The 21,050-nt window shown below is 41.8% G+C and overlaps 1 protein-coding gene across 2 annotated transcripts in view; it reads right to left on the minus strand.

Annotated features, from left to right (window-relative positions):
* The window catches only part of LOC106579057 (zinc finger protein ZFPM2), a 184,060-nt gene that overhangs the window by 40,677 nt on the left and 122,333 nt on the right, over window positions 1-21,050 (minus strand). For both annotated transcript variants that reach the window (XM_045701938.1, XM_045701935.1), the window contains one exon: window positions 10,623-10,734. In XM_045701938.1, the coding sequence (XP_045557894.1) occupies window positions 10,623-10,734 (112 nt within the window). The remainder of the gene's footprint in view (window positions 1-10,622; window positions 10,735-21,050) is intronic.

Genomic DNA, 21,050 nt, shown 5'->3' on the forward strand with positions numbered 1-21,050 from the left:
TCCTCTTTGGGGAGCCATGTCTTTTTATGTCTGCCGGTTTCTATTGCCAATCGGTGGTCACTCAGCCTGTACTTGGTAAGGATCTGTCTCTGCTTCGTATCTCTGACAGAGTAGAGATAATCAGCCAATTCATATTCTCTGTTTAGGGTCAGATAGCAATTTAGTCGGCTTTGGGATTTTGTTTCGTTTTTCCAATGTTGTAAATATGAGTCCTTTGATTGGTTCATGTTTTTGTTTATTTGAATTCTTTCTTTTGAAGCAGTGCTGGTGTCAGCTTGGTTGGTGAGGTCCAACACCAGCTGACTGAGAGGGCTGGTTTCTGGGCTTAGCTCTTGGGTTTGAAGTGCTTTAAATTGCAGACTTGAATTTGGACTTGAATTTAGATGTAGCCAAAATGTTTATGATCTTTTCTGTATTTTCATTATTACTGGAAAGCGGCCCAATTCTGCCCTACATGCATTAGTTGGTATATTTCTCTGGACTTGTAGGACTTTCCGACAAAATTCTGCATTTAGGGCTTCAATTGGATGTTTGTCCCACATTTTAAAGTCCAGTTTATTGAGTGGCCCCCAAACCTCACTTCCGTAAAGAGCTATTGGTAGGATTACACTGTCAAATATTTTGGTCCAAATTCTAATTGGGATGTTGATTTTGAATAATTTCATTTTTATTGCATACAATCCTCTGCGGGCTTTTTCTTGGAGTGCATTCACTGCCATATTAAAGTTTCCCGATGCAGATATGGTCAGACCAAGGTAGGTGTAATTTTTAGTGTGTTCAATTATGGTGTTGTTCAGGGTGAATATATATATTTGTGTTTCTGACATCTGTTTTTTTTGGGGGTGAAAATCATGATTTTCGTTTTTTGGAAATTTACTGCCAGGGCCCAATTATGGCAATATTGCTCTAGAATATTAATCTTCTGTTGAAGACCTTCTTTGGTTGGTGATAGAAGTACCAAGTCATCAGCATATAGCAAGTATTTCACCTCTGTGTCAAATAGTGTGAGTCCTGGGGCTGGAGAATGGTCCAACATGTCTGCTAATTTATTGATATAAATGTTGAAAAGATTTGGTCTCAAACTGCAGCCTTGTCTCACACCTCGACATTGTGAAAATAATTCTGTTCTTTGGTTTTTGATTTTTATTGCACATTTGTTTTCTGTGTACATACATTTTATTAAGTCATACACCTTACCACCAAGCCCACTTTGGAGAATTTTGTAGAATAGCTCTTCGTGCCAAATAGAATCAAATGCTTTTTTTAATATCAATAAAGCAAGCAAAGATTTTGCCCTCTTTTTTTTGGTGGACGTGTTTATTAATTAGTGTGTGTAAAGGTGTATATATGGTCAGTAGTGCGATGGTTAGGGAGAAAGCCAATTTTACATTTACTTATTACATTTTTTTCTAGAAGAAAGGTTTGAATTCTTGAATTCAAAATGCTTCAGAAAACCTTTCCAAAGTTACTGTTTACGCAAATTCCCCTGTAATTATTGGGGTCTGATTTGTCTCCACTTTTGTGGATAGGGGAGATGAGCCCCTGGTTCCAGACATCAGGGAAGCAGCCAGAAGTTAAAACCATGTTGAACAATTTAAGCACAGCATTTTGCAACTCAGGTGTGCTGTTTTTCAGCATTTCATTTCTGATGTTGTCTAGACCACAAGCCTTCTTTGATTTAATATATTTGAGCTTTTCATTTAGTTCTTGTTGGGTTATTGGGTAATCCAATGGATTTTGGTTGTTTTTAATGACTGATTCAAGGATGTTACATTTTTCTTTAATTTCTAATTTGTTCTGTTGTAAGTCTTTTTGTGGGATGTTTTTGTATAGATTATCAAAATAAGTTTTCCAAATTCCTACATCTTGTATGGCTAATTCTTGTGGCTTTGTTGTGCTTAAATTGTTCCACATGACCCAGAACTGATTTTGGTCAATTGCATTTTTTTCAATTTCATCAAGTGTCTTGTTGGTATAATTCAATTTCTTGCGTTTCAGTGTTTGTTTATACTGTTTCAGAGTTTCAAAGTATTCATATCGTAGCTCTGGGTTGTTTTGCTGCTTATGTTTTTCGTTTGACATTTGTCTTAGGTGTTTTCTAATTGTTTTACATTCACTATCAAACCATTTGTCAGAAACATTTAGTTTTTTGTTTCTGATGTTGCATTTCTTTGGTTTTCTCAAATGTGCTTTCGATGCTCCTTTTTGGAATATGCAGTTGATGTTTTGAGTAGCCGAATTGACACCATCTTTATTGTTTTGGTATTGTGAGTTATTGAAAAACTGTATAGAGTTCATAATTTCATTTGAGTTCAACGTTTCAATGAATCTCTCTGCACTGTTTGGAGCCCGTCTGTACGATTGGTTTATGTTGTAGAGTTTATTGGGCTGTTTTTTTGAATGAGTATTGCCGGTTAATTTCTTCAGAAACACGTTGATCTGACTGTGATCTGACAATGGTGTCTGTGGTCTGACAGTGAATGCACTAATGGAGGAGGGGTCAATGTCAGTGATGGCATAATCGACTACACTTGTCCCAAGAGCTGAGCAGTAAGTAAACTGACCTAAAGAGTCCCCTCTGATTCTGCCATTAAGCATGTACAGGCCTAAGGCTCGACAGAGATGCACTAACTCCTTCCCATTTTTGTTCAGTATTTGGTCAGGACTGTTTCTATTATTTATAATAGGGCTACTGTACAAGGAGGGGTGTCCAAATATGTGGTGGTTACCTCCCGCATCAGTGTAGTCAGGCTCAGAACCTGTTCTTGCATTGAAATCTCCACAAAGAAGCACTGTACCCTCTGCCAAAATGTAATGATTTCTGTGTGGAGATTGTCGAAAAACTGCTCATCATAATATGGTGAATCTGAAGGAGAAGCATAGAGAGGAGCACTCTCCCTCCCTCCCTCTCCCCCTCCCTCTCCCAGGGGCGGCCCTGTCTGATGGCCCTGTCTGACCCGGGTGACACACACGTCTTCTCCACTACACTACTGTACCTACAGCACGCCTGTCTGCTCTCTGTTCGCTACACACACACGCACTCACGTAAACACACACACACACACACCCACACAGAGGGGCCAGGGGACCCATCTCTGTCACCCAGTGCTACAGAGCGCTACGGAGCACTGCGACCTCTCTTTAGGCAGGCAGAGGTTAACTCAGCTCTGACACTCCAGGGGCTGCATGGGAAGATGGAGTGGGGAAGATGGGGAACGGTGGTTGAGGTAGGGGAGGGTGGGGGAAGGGTCCAAGCACAGGCCTCACAATCACCATACATACCGCACCTCTGCCACCAACACACCAAACAGCCACACAACTACCAGCCTCCTCTCTTCATGGAGCTGAGTGACCCACCTCCTATACCTGTATGTCCCGCTGTCCTTACCCATGGCATTGGAGACCCCATGACCACAGAGCATCATAAACTCCATAGATAAGGCAGCAATAGAGGAGCTAGCTCTGTGTGCTCCTGCACGGTGTGCAATGAGAGTGATACCCTACTGATACCCCACTCTAAAGACTGCAGGGATATGTTTATTCACACAGCCGGATGTGCAATCAATAAAATGGATTAGCTGCAGAGGTATGTATAAAGGTTATCGGGAAGTTCTCCCCCTCGAACACAGATGCGACCCCACAAAACTATTTTGTAATGTGTCGTACGTATCGGACGTTTTTTCTTCCAAAAAGTATTTATAAAGAGATATACAATGTGGAAGGAGACAAATGAAATCCCTGCAATGAACCCTATAATGTAATTCTATTGTGACCAGGGTGATAGAGGTGATACTGTATCTCTTCATTCTAGTGCCCATCAGTGTTTTTTTCCTATCTTCTGCCATGTGCAGGGTGTCCATGCAGTTCGCTATTCTTCCTCGCTCTAACTGTGTGTGTGTGTGTGTGTGTGTGTGTGTGTGTGTGTGTGTGTGTGTGTGTGTGTGTGTGTGTGTATGTCTAAACACTCATTCACCCCACTGATCTCTCTCTCTGACCCCCTACTGCAGATGAAAAGAACCCTGAAGAAGGCCTCTCTCTCTCTCCCTCTCCTCCTCGCTCTCTGTTGCAGCTGAAGGTGGGTGGGGGACCAATGGCATCCCGCCACAGAGCTTTATCCTAAAGCACATTGACAATGCTTTTCACACCTACTTACGGCAGCTGTGCCATGATGGGGGCGGCGAGGCCGGGCGGCCAGGAAGGAGAGGTGAATCATACACAACAGTTCTAAAAGCAGGCCAGGGCCGAGGCTCTTAAAGACGCATAGAATGGACTCCTGAACTAAGCAACCGTTATCCTCGAAATCAAAACCTTGCAGATCATTATTTGAATGTCCAAGGAATTGTTTTATGTCTGAAAATCACACCCTGTTTCCTCCTGTCCTCAGGACCGGTACCTCGTTCAGGGAGAGCTTTAAAATCCCTGCTGGGCTCACAGACAGACAACTCCATCTGCTTCCCCCAGATCGATACACAGGCATTTCTCATCATCGATTATACAATTATGCTAAAGCTAAATCAACAGCCCACTCTCCAGAACAAGCCCATTAACCAACCCTGGACAGGAGAGGAGAGTAGGCTAGAAGAGCTGCTGCTTTTTACCCAAGTGCTCTAAAGAGAAGCCTAGTGCTCAGACAGTCCAGGTACTTCACTAGACATGATTATAATGCCACAAGGGTGCAATACATCACTCTTATTAGCCACACCGGAGCACAATGGTATCATAATTAATGGGCACAGCAGGATTGAACGCTGCCCTGACATGGAAAAGTGGGTCTACTTAAGCTTTACAAGGCATTTAAATATGCAGAGTGAATGGCACAGTGAGTCAAAACCCTCCTGCTACGGAGGGAGGGAGAACGGCCAGCTAGGCTACACGCTCATTAGCGTGACACGACACCCTCAGTGGCATTGATACAAGGACGCGCGTCCGTCTGTCTGTGTTGTCCTCTACTGCTACGACAACATGGTGCCTGACTGGGGAGAGTGATGGATGAAACACTACTATACAGCATGCCTCTCCTCTCTTCTGTTTGTCATCAGTGCTGCCCATCACCTTCACTTGTTGTTTTTTTCTGTGTCTTTTCTGTGTGTGTCACTATTAGGCTTAGGTTTATGAGTGTTTGTGGTAACATCCTCATTTGGGTGTATTGTGGTTTGTGGTTTGTTTGTGGTGGATGTTCAGAGAGTGGGGGCTGTGACAGACAGAGCCTGGTGTCTGGTGTCTGTGGTGTCTGGTGTCTGTGTGTGTGGTGTCTGGTGTCAGTGGTGTCTGGTGTCTGTGGTGTCTGGTGTCTGTGGTGTCTGTGTGTGGTGTGTGGTGTCTGTGTGTGGTGTCTGTGGTGTCTGGTGTCTGTGGTGTATGTGTGTGTGGTGTCTGGTGTCTGTGGTGTCTGTGTGTGTGGTGTCTGGTGTCTGTGGTGTCTGGTGGCTGTGGTGTCTGTGGGTGTGGTGTCTGTGTGTGTGGTGTCTGTGGTGTCTGGTGTCTGTGGTGTCTGTGTGTGTGGTGTCTGTGTGTGTGGTGTCTTGTGTCTGTGTGAGTGGTGTCTGTGGGTGTGGTGTCTGTGTGTGTGGTGTCTGGTGTCTGTGGTGTCTGTGTGTGTGGTGTCTGTGTGTGTGGTGTCTGGTGTCTGTGGTGTCTTGTGTCTGTGTGAGTGGTGTCTGTGTGTGTGGTGTCTGTGTGTGTGGTGTCTGGTGTCTGTGTGTGGTGTCTGTGTGAGTGGTGTCTGTGTGTGTGGTGTCTGGTGTCTGTGTGTGTGGTGTCTGTGTGAGTGGTGTCTGTGTGAGTGGTGTCTGTGTGTGTGGTGTCTGTGTGTGTGGTGTGTGTGGTGTTTGCAGGGGGAGACCAGCCGCCCGCCTGTCTGACTCCACCAACAGTGAGGGAACAATGCACATAAAAGGCATTCGGAGAAAGAGTCTGTGCTGATGTCTTTCACTGTCTCTGCTGAATGAAGCAAGAACAAACGTGTGTGTGTGTGTGTGTGTGTGTGTGTGTGTGTGTGTGTGTGTGTGTGTGTGTGTGTGTGTGTGTGTGTGTGTGTGTGTGTGTGTGTATTTCAGTCTGTGTGCTTATGCATGATGTGTAGGATGCTAAGTCTTCTCACATTCTATATAATGAAGCCTGCTGTCTTTAACACCCCCCTCCCTACCATCACCAGCCTCCAGTTTAGTCTTACAGTACAATACTCTACCCCTGCCTGCCACAGTGACATAGTCAGTTAATATTCCACTACAGCTACGGTACAGCCTGAGCACGCCGCTCACTCCAGCCTGACCGTGCAGTTATCGCCTGGCTCAGTGCAATCAATTATTGTTGCCGCGGAATCATTCATAATTTCCTAATGAAAACGATTCTGTTGATCTCTGTTGTATTTTAATTAAACATAATTACGCTGCTGCTCTGAGCTGTGGTGGGGCCTCCTTTAGGGTACAATTTTGTTTTAATACACTGATAATGACATTTTGACATTATGTCAGTTGTTTAGTTATTATTCAGTCACACTATTTCCCTATGTTCCCAGATAACAGATAATAACCTCAGCACCTCCTATTTGCCGCAGTCGTTTTAAAGGGGAGGGTTGAAATGAACAATTCAATCTGAACTGTTACAGTACTCTCTCTCCTCTCCCCCAGTCCCAGTTTTTAACATATATTTCCCCCTTTCTAAACCAAGCATGTTCTTATTCTGAATTCTCCCTATTTTATTTTGGACAGAATATAAAAAAATTCAGATCCAATTTCAAAAGTACTGTGGAAAGACAGTTAAGATTTCAGTTGATGAGAAATGAATCTAAAAAGATCTAGCCAGGTCCCGCAAGTTCACCATATACCTCCGAGGTCTCTGGCTAAGAGCGTGTGAAGAACGGACGTGTGAGAAAAGGGATCTGATGGCGAGGACTTAGTGAACATGAAATAACAGAAAGACACAGCAGTGAGTTACAGTCTAATTCAACACTGTATGGGCTTATGTAAAACGCCCTAGTACATTGGTCAATTTCCGCTCCAACAATGGCCGACTTTCTCCAGAGACATATTGGACATGCTGTATCTCAATGTGGTCCGCTTAAGAGGCTTACGCTAGAAAAACTTAGGTGACCTTAGAATAATACGACATAATATCAAGACAGAGCGTGGGTGAGTTTCTAAGGGCTCAGATATCAGGTGACAATGGTCGAGCACAATAGGAGAGCACCGAGTTGAATACAGCCATACTGACTTCCCTGTCATACTGGTAATGATGATGTACATTTGATGTAATGTGTGGACAGTAGGTACCAAGAAATCTGACGAACTGTAAAACATGCAGAATGATTGGTGGATGTCCAGTCTTGGAGGCCTACATTATGTTCTCTCTATAAAAGGCAAAAAATAAGAGAAATAAGTAAATAAAATAAGAGCATTGGAAATGGCCTGTTATATGATAGAGGAGGTGGTGTATTTCATGACATTGTGGATAGGAGTGATCCTGAAATTATATTTCTATTTATTGTCCCAATGCTTCTTTGTTTCTTTTTGTTTTAATTACTGAACGTCGCTCTTTTGATTCAACAGTGGAATAATGAAAACGGCAAAAAAATGTTGCAATTATATAATATGCATTTCTTTCCGAATTAATAAACACTTCTATATTGTTAATCAAATGTACCAATTCTCCACTGATATCCTCCCTCTCTGACTTGTTCTCTCTCTTTCCCTGTCCCTATCGCTCTCTCACTCTCTCCCTATCTCTCTACCAATTCTCCCCCAATTCCCTCCCTCCCTCTGCGTAACTGTAACATGTAATTACTCCACAGACTCGCTGCCTGTTTCTAAAAAACGTCAGTGGTTCAAAGAAACTGTCCATGTGTGTCGCGGAGCATTGTGGAGGTTCCAGGTGGATTTCTCGATAATGAGTTGGTGCAGCAGTCAAGTTGAGAGTTTTAGTAATGGCTGGCTACTGTGCTCTGTGCTGAGGCACTACAGTATACTACTGGCTGCCTGCATGGGAGTCTAATGTAAAACAAACAGCACTGTATGCTTACTGTTTCTGGTGCTACTGATAGAAAAACTGCCTGGTAAAAACAGATATAATGTTAATTCCACTTTTTATATTATCACGTCTTCAAGGGGGAATTGGTAGACATTCTTTATTTTAAAGTAATATATATTTAACATAAACTGTGGGCATATGAAACATAGACATAATAACCTACAGTATATAGTCGTAGTTGATAGGGTAAACTCTCAGTGGAAATGTTAGTTTCGAAATGTCTCATTATACAGTGTGTCGTTGGTCAATATCAACAACACAAAATGATAGAGACAGTGAGTGGTAAATCATTAAAAAAGGGACATTCAGTAGAACCAGGACACAGGAAAGATTTCAGTAAAATTCCATGTCTAATATTAGATATGTGGTAACCGTGGTATTGTGTTTTCTGCTGGATGCCCGGGGCAGCCCAATGGGGATTCCACCAAACTCACATAGCTCTTGTTCACAGTGAACTAGCATGTATTATACATTACACACTGTTGGACTGCATCAGTCCACTGGGAATCACTTCTCTCTTTAAGAGGCACTTCTCAATCCATGCACAGAAGATGTCTGAGACAGTGCTCAAGAAAGCCAAGATGATTGGAACACGAGCCAAGTAGCCATATTCAGCGAGAACCAATGAACATGCAGTATATTGAGATGTTCACTGATTAACATAAGTCAACTGCCTTTTTTAGCGCAAAACAGACAAACAGACAACAAGCAACACTTGGGGAGAGATGTAAACACTGAGGCCCTATGGCTCTGTGTGTCTGCTTCATGCAGAGAGGGAGTCATCACTGAGTCATTCTGTACTGTCTGGTGTCTGCGTGGAGCTATAGAAATAGAATAACTAGATTGTATGTGGCCCCAGAGAGAATCATAGAATAACTAGAGAGATTCTGTCTGGGGCCACATACATAGAATAACTAGACAGATTCTGTCTGGGGCCACATACATAGAATAACTAGACATATTCTGTCTGGGGCCACATACATAGAATAACTAGACAGATTCTGTCTGGGGCCACATACATAGAATAACTAGACAGATTCTGTCTGGGGCCACATACATAGAATAACTAGACAGATTCTGTCTGGGGCCATAGAAATAGAAAAACTGGATGGATGCTGATTCTGTCTAGGTCTACAGATTTTGTCTCAAAATGACTACACACAGTAAGGTGACAAATATTATCCAATTATTTCCAAATTGAAATTCATTGTATTTTTCAGTATTTTACCCCTCTGTATCGTCTATTATGGCTTGGCAGGCGTGTGCTTTTGGAGAAAGGTTTAGCGGCTCTATACTAATACAACACAAACGGCTCTCACTGGGGGACTCCTCTTTTTGGTCTGACTTTCACATCAACCCCTTTTCTAATTGAATACGGGTCAACTAGATGCGACGAAGAAGGGGATATGAAGGACAATGCTACAGAGGTGATCACAGATCCTTAACGTCCATTTGTGTGAGATGATGACAGTACTGCAACTCTATCTCGGATGTCTTCTATAATGAATATGAAGACGGGGAGGGGAAATTACAGACTTAACAAAACGAGACCAAATCCTGTTATTACTCCCTTTTTTGTTTCATATATTCAGATTAGGAGATTTTTAAAGAAGTGCATAATCTCCTTTAACAGCTTATCATAAACTTGAATGATTTGGTGATAAAGAGCACAAAGTTAAGTAGCCGGTTTAGAGGATAACTCCCCAGTGCAGTCTAGTGATTAGTAGATGAGAATTGGGAGACCGAAAGAAAATCCGGGCTGCAAATCCCAGTTCCCGCTCTGATTCACTTTGAGGGGAAGAAAGTCCATTTCAGCTCCTTCGTGAGTCTAGTCACAGGGTAATCATTTAGAAAACGGGAATAATAGAAACCACTTCTTGCATCACTTTTGAATTCAAACATCTTTATTTACTTATTTATGTGCCTGTGTGTCTCTGGATACACCCGTCAAGACCCAATTATGGGCTGCAGCAGCCAGCCAGCAGCACAGTGCTTTCATAAAGAGTGAAGTCTGAAGACTGTACTGTCAGTGTCAGTGTGCCATATTAGCATTTTACAATCAGTAACCTTAAGCCCAATCATGAACTATGGATGGGCAGCCATTTTGAGCTTGCCTAATAAGGGCATTCTAGCTGTATCAGACAGCAAATAAATCCCTCATTTTTATTTCAGTGTGATTCGAGACTCACAACCTCTACGGTCACACCCAATAACCCAAAATTACATAATAAGAGAGCTATGCCATTAGCAAGTTTCAGATTATCGTCTGCATAATAATTTGGGGGAATTGTAATTTGTGAACAGAGAGGAATTCACTCAGACTGAGTACAAAAAGCAAATTAATATATTTACCTTATGAAATCTAAAACCACTGACTTTGTCGTATGTTGTTTTCCCGTTCCTAATCAAGACTTTGGGTTGATACACTAAATGACTTCAGAGGGATATAAAAAAAATGTTGGGAGTGAAAGACAGCGAGAGACAGACAGACAACAGAACTTAAGTGGGGGGATTGTCTGTCAGACAGTGTGTTTGGCTGCTTTGGTGTTGCTAGGGAGATAACAGACTGTATACAGCAGTCTGGAGATTGAGCTTACCTTTGCTGTACACCACACAGTTATTTTTGTTGTCTTCTGCTCCTTGCCAAGTCACATCCAGCAGCCACCTGGGGCCCGCGCTGAGCACCACCGGTACACAGCTCTTCATCTTCTGGACAGGGACACATAACAAACACTAATCATTTGCTTATTTTGGTGATTAAACAAACAATAATTAAATAATAGCCACCAAGTTATGTTTCCTTTTCTTCTCTGCAAGCCAAAAACAGGGTCATTCTATAAGCTAGTAAGTCCTCTTCTTCTCCCCGCAATGAGAAGATTTGGGAATTGAGAGGTTTGTGGGTGGAGGGGGTGGAGTACGGGGGGGATCAAGGTGGTGGGGGCAGTTGGGGTAGGAGAGTGGTTGGAGTGGTGGTGGTGGGCATACAGTGCTGCTAACGCCTGGTCCCTATGATCCCAATGATACAGTATCAGATCTCCCAGATTAAGAAGATCTCGGATGCCCAGAATGCCGATGGCTTTTAGAGTGAAGGAGGCGAGTGTTCAGGAGTGAACTTTAGGCACATTGTGCTGCGCTATCGCTGGGATCTCACTATTTCCTGAAACAGCCAGGGAAGAATTTAAAGAATCAGTATCCATTTCAAAGGGCGATTGAGGCTACGTCTTATAATATGCCGGCAAATTATTCTGAATGTGTAACATCATTTTTCTTCTGGGCTCGGGTCAAGCGTTGGTGCTATAAGTTATTTCTATGGAAGGAAAACAGGGAGATAGATACTGTGGCCCCGGCTAAATGTATTCACAACCAGACATGGAGAGGGGTCGGTCAGATTGTAAGGCCTTTCTATTTATTTTCATATGATTTTCTATTCTATTTTATTTTTCAAATTGATTTTAAAAATACATCTTCAGTGCTCATGGAGAGGGGTAGAAGCATCTTTCTTGGGCAGCCGTTACAGTAGCCTATTCCTAGCAGGGAAAATGTCAGTATTTCAAGGCCATTACTTTTTAACTCCCAGGCCCTCCTTCATTAGGGTGTTACAGAAATAGTTTAGCTAAGAGAAAATAGGCTGGGGTGCAATCTCTTCTCGACACTTCATTTATTTTTCCATTTGAAACAGGCTGCCATGAGACACCATCCATCTGCCTAATGCAACAGAAAAGCACATGTTCTCTCACTATGTGTTTCAGATATTTCTTCGGAAAGGCAGCAACAACCCTTCAAGGATAAATGCAAATGCCACTTTCACACGTTAAAGGTCTGAATTGGCACAGATACACACAAAAGATGATTTATTGTGCACGTGGGTGAAGCACACACAGAAATCTTCCGTTAGTAGTGACTGAGGATTAGAGGGCTCTCTCTCTTTTCTGAGAAAACAGAAATACTGTAGGCTACATTCAATAACAAAAGTGCAGACAGCATATGGGCTCTGATCTCAGTCAGTCTGTCACACACAAATGAAACAATACATATAAAACGAAAAGAAAACCTAAACTCTAGTTTTTACATAGCAGCTCGAAGCAATGGTGGACTTGTGCCAGTCAGACGGATCAAACACCTAGTGAACAGCACATTGTGTCTGTTGATTTTCTCATTCCTTAATATTTAGGTATCTTATCCCACCCTGGCAGAGGAACAGAGAGAGACCTCCGTCATTTAAGCCGTCCTCTATTTCACATCTCAAATGAGCCTGACAATAAAATCGTATATCTTCAGCGAACCTGTAAATGTTTACAACTCTGTCAAAAGGAGCAAAGGAGATGGATCTGATTGTTGCTACGACGACTATCTAAAATGAGAATCGGATTAACCCTTTGTCAGATCTCCAGACTGGGGCCCATCTCTCTTATTTAGCTGTGTGAGGCTTCTTCTTCCCCTCTTCCTGTCCGTCTAGTCACTAAGGCCTTCTGGGAATCCACTATATTACACTGCCTCTCACCAGGGAGAGACTAATAATAATATATGGGTGTAGTTTTCAACATTAGAAATACTATAAGAAAGCAAACATATTTACTGGATTAGATTTCCTTTAAAATTGTATTTGAATTTGAATTATTTACATTAATGACATTTATTTTTGTTTCAATGTGTTTTCTTAATATAACGATTCATTGTCAAAATCATCATAACATAACTTATTAATAAAACTAAACGTAACCAATTGGAAATTAATAAATTAACTGAATACATTTGTCAAAATAATGGTCAATTTATCATATATCACATATATATCATATTTTTCATTTTGCTGAAATTTAAATGCGCTATTCATATAAATGTACTACTCTAAATAATGACTATATTGGGGCTTTGAAGTATTTCAGACAAAGGAATGCAGAGAAGCTGTATTCTGGGTATAACACACAATGATGTCACCAAGGGGAGGAGCATATTAGCCTTAAATGAACGCCCTCTTCCTATACAGTAAATACAGTACATTTGTAGTTAAAGCTTCAGAAAAAGCCAGAGTGACAAGCAGAACATGTTGATTTCTCTGGAGTGAGGAGGATGTATACAAAATAAAAACATACCCCTTTCTCTAACTACCAATCACAACTAAGGAATGTGACGTACAACAGTGACTCTGTCCTGTTCCACTTCTTCATGAATAAATGGATTCAGAACAGTAAATTATACTGACCCCTATTGGATATTACAACATCAACACCACTGGCTTTAAAATCCAAAGCCACATACAATAAGGTTTCATTCAGACTAATATTAAGACTAGCTCTTCTACAGATCAGAGGACTCTGAATTTTACTGACAGTGATTAAGAGTGTTTCACCACCATTCACAGAAATTAAAATAGGTTGATTTAATAATCGAATTAGATCAAGTAAAAAAAAAAGTAGAAACAATGGTAATGTTCAAATTTGAAAATGTATGACAATTAACTCTGTCCCTAAAAGTTTTTTCTTCAATAAAAGAAAATAGGGACATTTGAAGTATCTACAGTAAATTACATGGAAAATAAATGAGACAAAATGTGTCACTTTATAAAGTAATGTCATGGATAAGTGTTGAAAACCATCCACCCTTCCTCCTCATGGTGTGTTGTGCTGTTCCCTCACTCCAGTGGTTTCAATACTCTCCCAGGGCTTTTTTCTGAGCTCTGTTACCGTTCAACCAACGTGTGTAAAAGATACAGTGACCAAAACAGTGTAGTCAGCGAGGAAGTGATTACAAACTGATGCTCCAAATTCGCTATAAAATGAAAATCAATATTTCCACAAGTTGCTGCAACATAAAAGATAACCTTCATTGATTTTTCGAGACTTAGGCCTCTGTGATAAAATCTAATATAAATTTTCAGCCACACGGATTTGGATCAGAGCGAAGAGCAGGGGCTGAGCGATAAGTTCCATTGCACATCTCTCATAGTTGGATTTTTCCTCCTTCCTTCCAAAGGCAGAGCCCTAGCTATTTATAATTGGCACTGTGTGAGGAAAAGCTTCTATCAGGAATCTGTTCTAATTTTTATTACTGAGAAGCTAAAGCCTGTTCCAGATAATTTGGAATTTTCAGGGGAATTGTGATGGAGTTGATGGCAGCGCCGGACTGACTCCAGAAAGGAGCTAACCTGTAATAGCCTCCGTGGCTGGGCTGATTAAATGTTGCCATAGATGAAAGACCTGCCATCACCGCAATAAATTAACCAATCACACAAATCCCAAGTCGCTACTAATCCCTCCTTGATACCATGATCCTCAGATCAGCTGAAGGAGGTGAGGAAGAAAGTGGCTTGTGACACTCAGCTTCCTCCTAACTCCCTGGTTTCCTGTGTAAACAACAAGCTAATGATATCACCACTGACCATTTCACCACCACTGGGCAACTCTTAACCCGCTTCACGGTCAGGCCAGGGGAAATCGATACCAACCGTTGGTGGGAATGATTCTTTCCTCATCTTTTTTTCCCTAGTATTTTTTCTACCTAGGTCACAAATGTAGTACTGTATCTGTCCTGATCCCCAACTGTAGAGAAATCAAACCCAGTTTTAGTCTGAGCATCTTTACAATATGTTCTACTTGTTATTTTGCTTAAAAGGTCCACTGTATATCCAGTAGCCATGGATATTAAAAACACATACAGTATGAAAGACTAACTGTGCTCTGAATCATAATACAAATGCAAATATATATATTTTTTTTTTATTGCATTTTACTTAGAAAATACACATTTCAGTTTTTTATATTTCAATAATATGTATTCAGTTCCTTAAATGAAACTAGTCCTTAAGTTCAGTATAAATATCGTTTTTTTTTCTTCAGTGAAAAACAGCAGCAGGTTTCTTTCCTTCAGTTCATCTCTCTCTGTTTTTCACTCCCACACACAGCGTTCATATTTTAACAACATGCCCCTAATAGTTTTGATGTGTCATGTCCATATAAGACTCGGGTTAGCCCTTTATATGAAATTAAGGGCAGAAAAGCTTATGGATGTGTTATGTCAAGTTTCTATATTATATGTTACTACGGTGGAGGTATATAGGGATAAAGGATTTGCACCTGTTTACAGCATACTACCGCACACACCTTGATAACGTCCATTGCAATTAGTTGTTCACTACGATGAAACAAATTGCATGTGGTCAACTGGAAATTTCATTAGAGGAGATTTTCCTCTAGCCCTCGTTATCTCATTCTGTATTAATATTTCTTTAGCCTCAAGGACGGATGACTTGCCAGGGTCTTTCTGTCGAATAAATGGCCAAAACCCTTCTCTTTCAATCCATCTCCAAGTTTCTATGCATGTAAAGAAAGCTCATATTCAGTATATGGATATTTATGTATATTTTCCTTTAATTTAACCCTAGAAAAAACACAATTATCTGTCAACATCCCACATGAACTGGGAAATGCTTCCAATGCATCCTTTTCTCAGGTCTCATTTCAAGCCATTCTCTCCATCTTTTAACAGTAGTATAGTAACATCTGTCCCAATAAAAATATACAGTACCTTCATGTAGCTTTCTTTCTCTCTCCCTACAGTAGCATCTGCTATTGGGAGACTAAATAACAGAAATATGCAAAAATTCGACACTAATTCCCTTTAGAGATAGATCTTGGCTGCTGCCCTGTCGTAAATCAGAGCATTTCGATATGAAATGAGGCAAGCTGCTCTAATCATTTCTGCATTTCAAATTGGATCACTGGCTCAATCGCTTGGCTTTTAAACTGCTTGCCTAAGAGCAAATGTGAGGTGGGAGATAATTCGGCAGAAATCTTCTCCCTCCCTGCACTCGCTCTGTGCTGCAGTTAGTTTACTGCTTGAGTGCAAAAGAATGCTTTTTTCTTTTCTATCCCCCTCCTCCCCACATCTTTCTCTTTTCAACTCTGTTCAATTCTGTTCCTGGAATCTTTAAAAGGACACCAATCACTCTGCCTTTAGTTGTTGTTGCTATAATGGCAGCTATCCATGCTGTGCCTTTAGTCTGTAGACCATGGCAGCCATGGGAAATATACATACAGTATTTGATCATTTAAGTGACATCCTATCTGTTCTTACTTATTTGAATGTATCTATCTGTTCCTGATTGTAACCACATATGGACAATAAGGGACCTTGAGTCTTAGATACCACATTGAGTGTATGTTGATTGATCATTAAAATGCAACATACCTAAAGCCAGATATAGAGTAAGACAGGGAGGCAGAGAAAGACAGGGTCAGAAAAAAGGAGTGAGTGAGGGAGGGAAAGCAATGAGTTCCAAGCGTCCTCCATTCTCCCAAACCTCCAGGCACTAAGAGCTGCTCCAACACCAAACCCATCCAGTGTTTCATGAACTGCAGGTTGGAGCTGCAGAATATAATGTGTAGCCTATCTATCATTATTTGACGTAGGGAAGAAAGAAAGAGAACGTAGAATTTGTAATGCACGCTTCACTACTTAATAATGACTAGGAGGTACACATCCTGTACATGCACGTCTTTCTTCTGTTTGGCTTCGGTCGGTGAAATAACATTGAACGCCTCAGTTCTCGCTGTTTGAATTTCCTATTTGAATTCAATTGGGGACTTGTTTGATCTTTGCATGTAACTTAGGGCTCGGCTCCTGGAGCTATGAAAAACTATGTGAGCACATAATAGAAAAGCGACAGCCAGCGATGTGTTCACCTGTATGGTACATTACTGTTCCCCCAGGGTCACTGAACCAGCCAGGTGGCTCATATTCCGGACAGCTCCACTTTAAACACACAGGAATAAACACACGGAGGGGCCTTTCTTCAAAGAAGACATGAAGAGACAAAGTCTGTCAGCCATTAAGGTCACAAGCTATCCCTCCGTACATAAACACAGACCTAGGAGCAGTCATAAGTCAGTGAAGACAAACAATCACATTCAAGGCAAGATGATGCTTGAATAAAGCCCGGATAAACCTCAATGCACCTTTAAGGTACAGCCTTGGATTTTAATACATTCCTTTGAACTCTTATTCTTCTCTGTGAAGTCAGAAATCACGATGCAATAAAAAAGCATCTACGTGGCATTATATTTAAGGAAGCTATTTTGTGCAACCCTCTGGCCTTCCCTGAACTGCAGAAAAATCTTTACCTACTGATATTTGCATAATTATTTGATTGTATACCTATGACACAGAAACAGTTTGATTCTCGCGTGCACTTTAGAGAAATGGGGGTCTTAATAAATCCCCTTTAAAGACCGGCCATATTTACACTGAGGTAAGTAAATAAGATAAAGATGGTGAACTTGCCCCCACTAAATGTATTAGACGTGAACTCCCTTATCACAGTCTCAGCACACGGACTGTTAAAAGATGGGGTTCCAGGACGGGAAATGGTCTTTGTTACCCAATTAGTTTCCTGACGACCCTGTGGTGTAATATTCCTGTTTTGACAGCCTCATAAACACACACACAAACACGCATTTGCACACACACATACAAACACACACACACACACACACTGCAATGTGCTGGACCACCAGGCCTGTGAAGCCGACACTGTCCAGGCCTCCTCTCCTCTGGTCTTATCTGGGTTCTTTATCTCAAAGCCTCCGCTGATAGAAGAGCCACGTGAGCACCGACCAAATCAGCATTCTTCACGGAATACTTTCATTTTCTGCTGTTCATCCATCTGGAGTCATTTGACAGGGTTTTGTCTTTGGGCTTTGGTGGGCCCCGAGCCAGGCTAGCAAGGCTGGGGGTTTGGAATACTGGGGGGCTGGATGGGGGCTGGAGGCCGGAACAGGACGGACTTATCAGAGGCCGGCAGCAGGGACTGGCTCTCGTTGGAGGAGGTGAAGCAAGCAAAGCCTCCACTGTGTTCCTCGACTCCTCCACCAGCGCAACCAAGAGGAAAAAGAACACAGCAGCCCAGCCTAGGCCAACCCCACGTAGAGACTTAGTCTAAGTCCTAAATGGCAGCCTATTCATTCCTTATACTACTTTTCACCAGGGCCCATGTAGTGCACTATATAGGGAATAAGGTGCAATTTCAGACTGGGTCTTAGAGTGGCCTGGTTTACGTGTGGGGAGATGTGATGTGGTGGCAGCATGCTATAAATAATGGATGGCATCAGTGGCATGGCATCAAAGGGTCCTGAAAACATCAAGCAGCCTACATGTTATGATGCTTTCTTAAAGATATCTTTTTTAAGCATTTTTGCTTTATTCAGACAGATTAGAAACAGCGGGGGAGACAGATTAACAGGAGACAAAGTGGGAAGACGGGGATTGAACCCCGGTCTCCAGAGTTGCATACATGTACCTACTGTAGACCAGCAGACCATGGGGCCTGCACGTAATGATGCATACTAGTGGGATGAACAACATAGTTGTCTAGGACTGAAGGTTCTTCAAAATACTGATAACATAATGATAAGGATGATGAACTACTGTAACGTGTTTTAGGTAATTATAGACGAGACAGAGTATGTGTGTGTGTGTGTGTGTGTGTGTGTGTGTGTGTGTGTGTGTGTGTGTGTGTGTGTGTGTGTGTGTTGACTGCTGAAGGGAATGGTCAGTCCTCTAAAACTTTAACCGGGACCAAAAATAACTTTAGTCCCCACTGTAATGTAGAATACTATCAGGAGTTTGCAAATGGAAACAATCAAGGATTATCTGGAGCACTTCTCAGGGAAGTTGTTTCAACATATCACAAGTACTGCCATGACAGACACAGATGGCAAAGCAGCTGGCACCACTCAACTTCTTTTCACTTTTCTGTTTTCCCCCCACTGCAATGGAGGTCTGTTGTGTATGTTAATGGATATATACTCTTTGGTTTGACATAGAAGCTCACATTGACTTTTCTAAGTTACACACTATGACTTTTCTCAGAGGTTTAGGAATGTTAATGAATGTTTCCGCTAGATTGGGTACTTGTTGGGTTATGATGTGTGGTAGACACAGTGTACCAAGACAGACAGTTTAGATTGATTTAGATCAAGTAAAAATTTCACACATTTCCTTCTTTTACAGGATGCAATATATCTTGCCAAATGAATGAAATGTTCCTGAATGTTCATGTTTATATCAGGTGTTGAATTATGTTTATTGAGGACCATAAACATTCTACACCTCTATACTGCATGTTATGTACAGACTGTACAAAACATTAAGAACACCTTCCTAACATTGAGTCGCACCCCCTATTGCCCTCAGAACAGCCTCAATTAGTCGGGGCACGGACACAGCAAGGTGTCGAAAGTGTTCCACAGGGATGCTGGCCCATGTTGACTCCAATGCTTGAAATAGTTGTGCCAAGGTGGCTGGATGTCATTTGGGTGGAGGATCATTCTTGATACACACGGGAAAGTGTTGAGCATGAAAAATCCATCATCGATGCAGTTCTTGACACACTCAAACCGGTGCACCTGGCACCTACACCATACCCCATTCAAAGGCACTTAAATCTTCTGTCTTGCCCATTCACATTCTGAATGGCACGCATTCAAAATCCATGTCTCGATTGTCTCAAAGCATAAAAATCCTTCTTTAATCTGTCTCCTCCCCTTCATCTACACTGATTGAAGTGGATTTAACATTTAACAAGTGACATCAATAAGGGATCATAGTTTTTACCTGGATTCACCTGGTCAGTCTAGGTCATGGAAAGAGCTGCTCCTAATGTTTTGTACACTCAGCATATTCTCTCTCTCTCTCTCTCTCTCTCTCTCTCTCTCTCTCTCTCTCTCTCTCTCTCTCTCTCTCTCTCTCTCTCTCTCTCTCTCTCTCTCTCTCTCTCTCTCTCTCTCTCTCTCTCTCTCTCTCTCTCTCTCTCTCTCTCTCTCTCTCTCTCTCTCTCTCTCTATATATATATATATATATTTGAAGCCCCAACTCAACATAAAAAGCATCCATTCTCACTGTAACATTTAGTGTACAGATCCATTCCCTGTATGTATAGTGAGATTGAGTAAACTATGTAGCCATCACAGCACCGCCGCAAGGCACAAAGCAAGTCAGTGAATTCTGACTTCCTTATCTGGGGACCAGCCATATCTGTTTGTGGTGATGTAAGGACAGGAGAATGTCAGGTTCACTTGTAGATCAAGTCAACCATGCATTATCTCAAACAGTGGAGCTCAGCCCCAACAGCCCCAACCCCAGTAGCACTGAGCAGCACTGAGCCCTTCACAGCTAATACACCACGACATGGCGGCATGGCCACAGGATGGATCCCAGCAGAGCACAGAGAGAGAAAGGAGCTTAGAAAGACACCAAACAATGGCCCCGGGGCCTGGACACCCCCCTCTGACACAGGTCATAACCCTAGTCTCCATTCGACTCACAAGTATGCCTAACCAAGCGTTGTTGTCAGATCTTTGTCATCGAGCTGATGGTTTAGACTGAGAGAGGGATGAATTCAAAGGAATATGTGTTTTTTAATCAAAATAATGCGGTATAACGTGAACTCTTTAATGTGCGTGCTGGTCAATAATAGTGTTGATAGAAATGTGGGGCGCAGTGAATGTCAGAGAGACCGCCAGATAATTACCATTTTACCCATCTGAAGAGACCCCAGTCTTAATATTGGTTTAAGCCCAAGAAATAATTGATGCATGCAATCACAAATTGGTTCCCAGCCTAAAATTTAGGGCCATTATTTCATTAGATGGAGCCACATTCTTTATGCCAAAATTATTTGTGTGTCCAACATAGAAATTCAAATCCGGTTAGTGCAGATAATTGTCTGGTTTTACCAACCACATCCAAGAGGGTATTACTTTCAGACAGAAAGGATAGGTCGACTTTATATACAAAATACAAGAAATCAAATACATTGTTGTTTTTTGGTATGGTGCTGTGGCAGTCAGTGTGTTGCCAGTAAGCAGTAGCAGAGAGGTGGGGTACTGTAACTACTATCCTGGGGTGTCCTCTTACATATGCAATTGGATGTTGTACTGTAAATAATTGCCTGGGCATGTGCCAGTGTGATGATGATGATGATGATTTGTGTGCTTGCATGTGTGTGCATGCTTACGTGTGAGTGTGTG

Source organism: Salmo salar, chromosome ssa02 (genome assembly GCF_905237065.1).
Source record: "Salmo salar chromosome ssa02, Ssal_v3.1, whole genome shotgun sequence".
Lineage (NCBI taxonomy): Eukaryota > Metazoa > Chordata > Actinopteri > Salmoniformes > Salmonidae > Salmo > Salmo salar.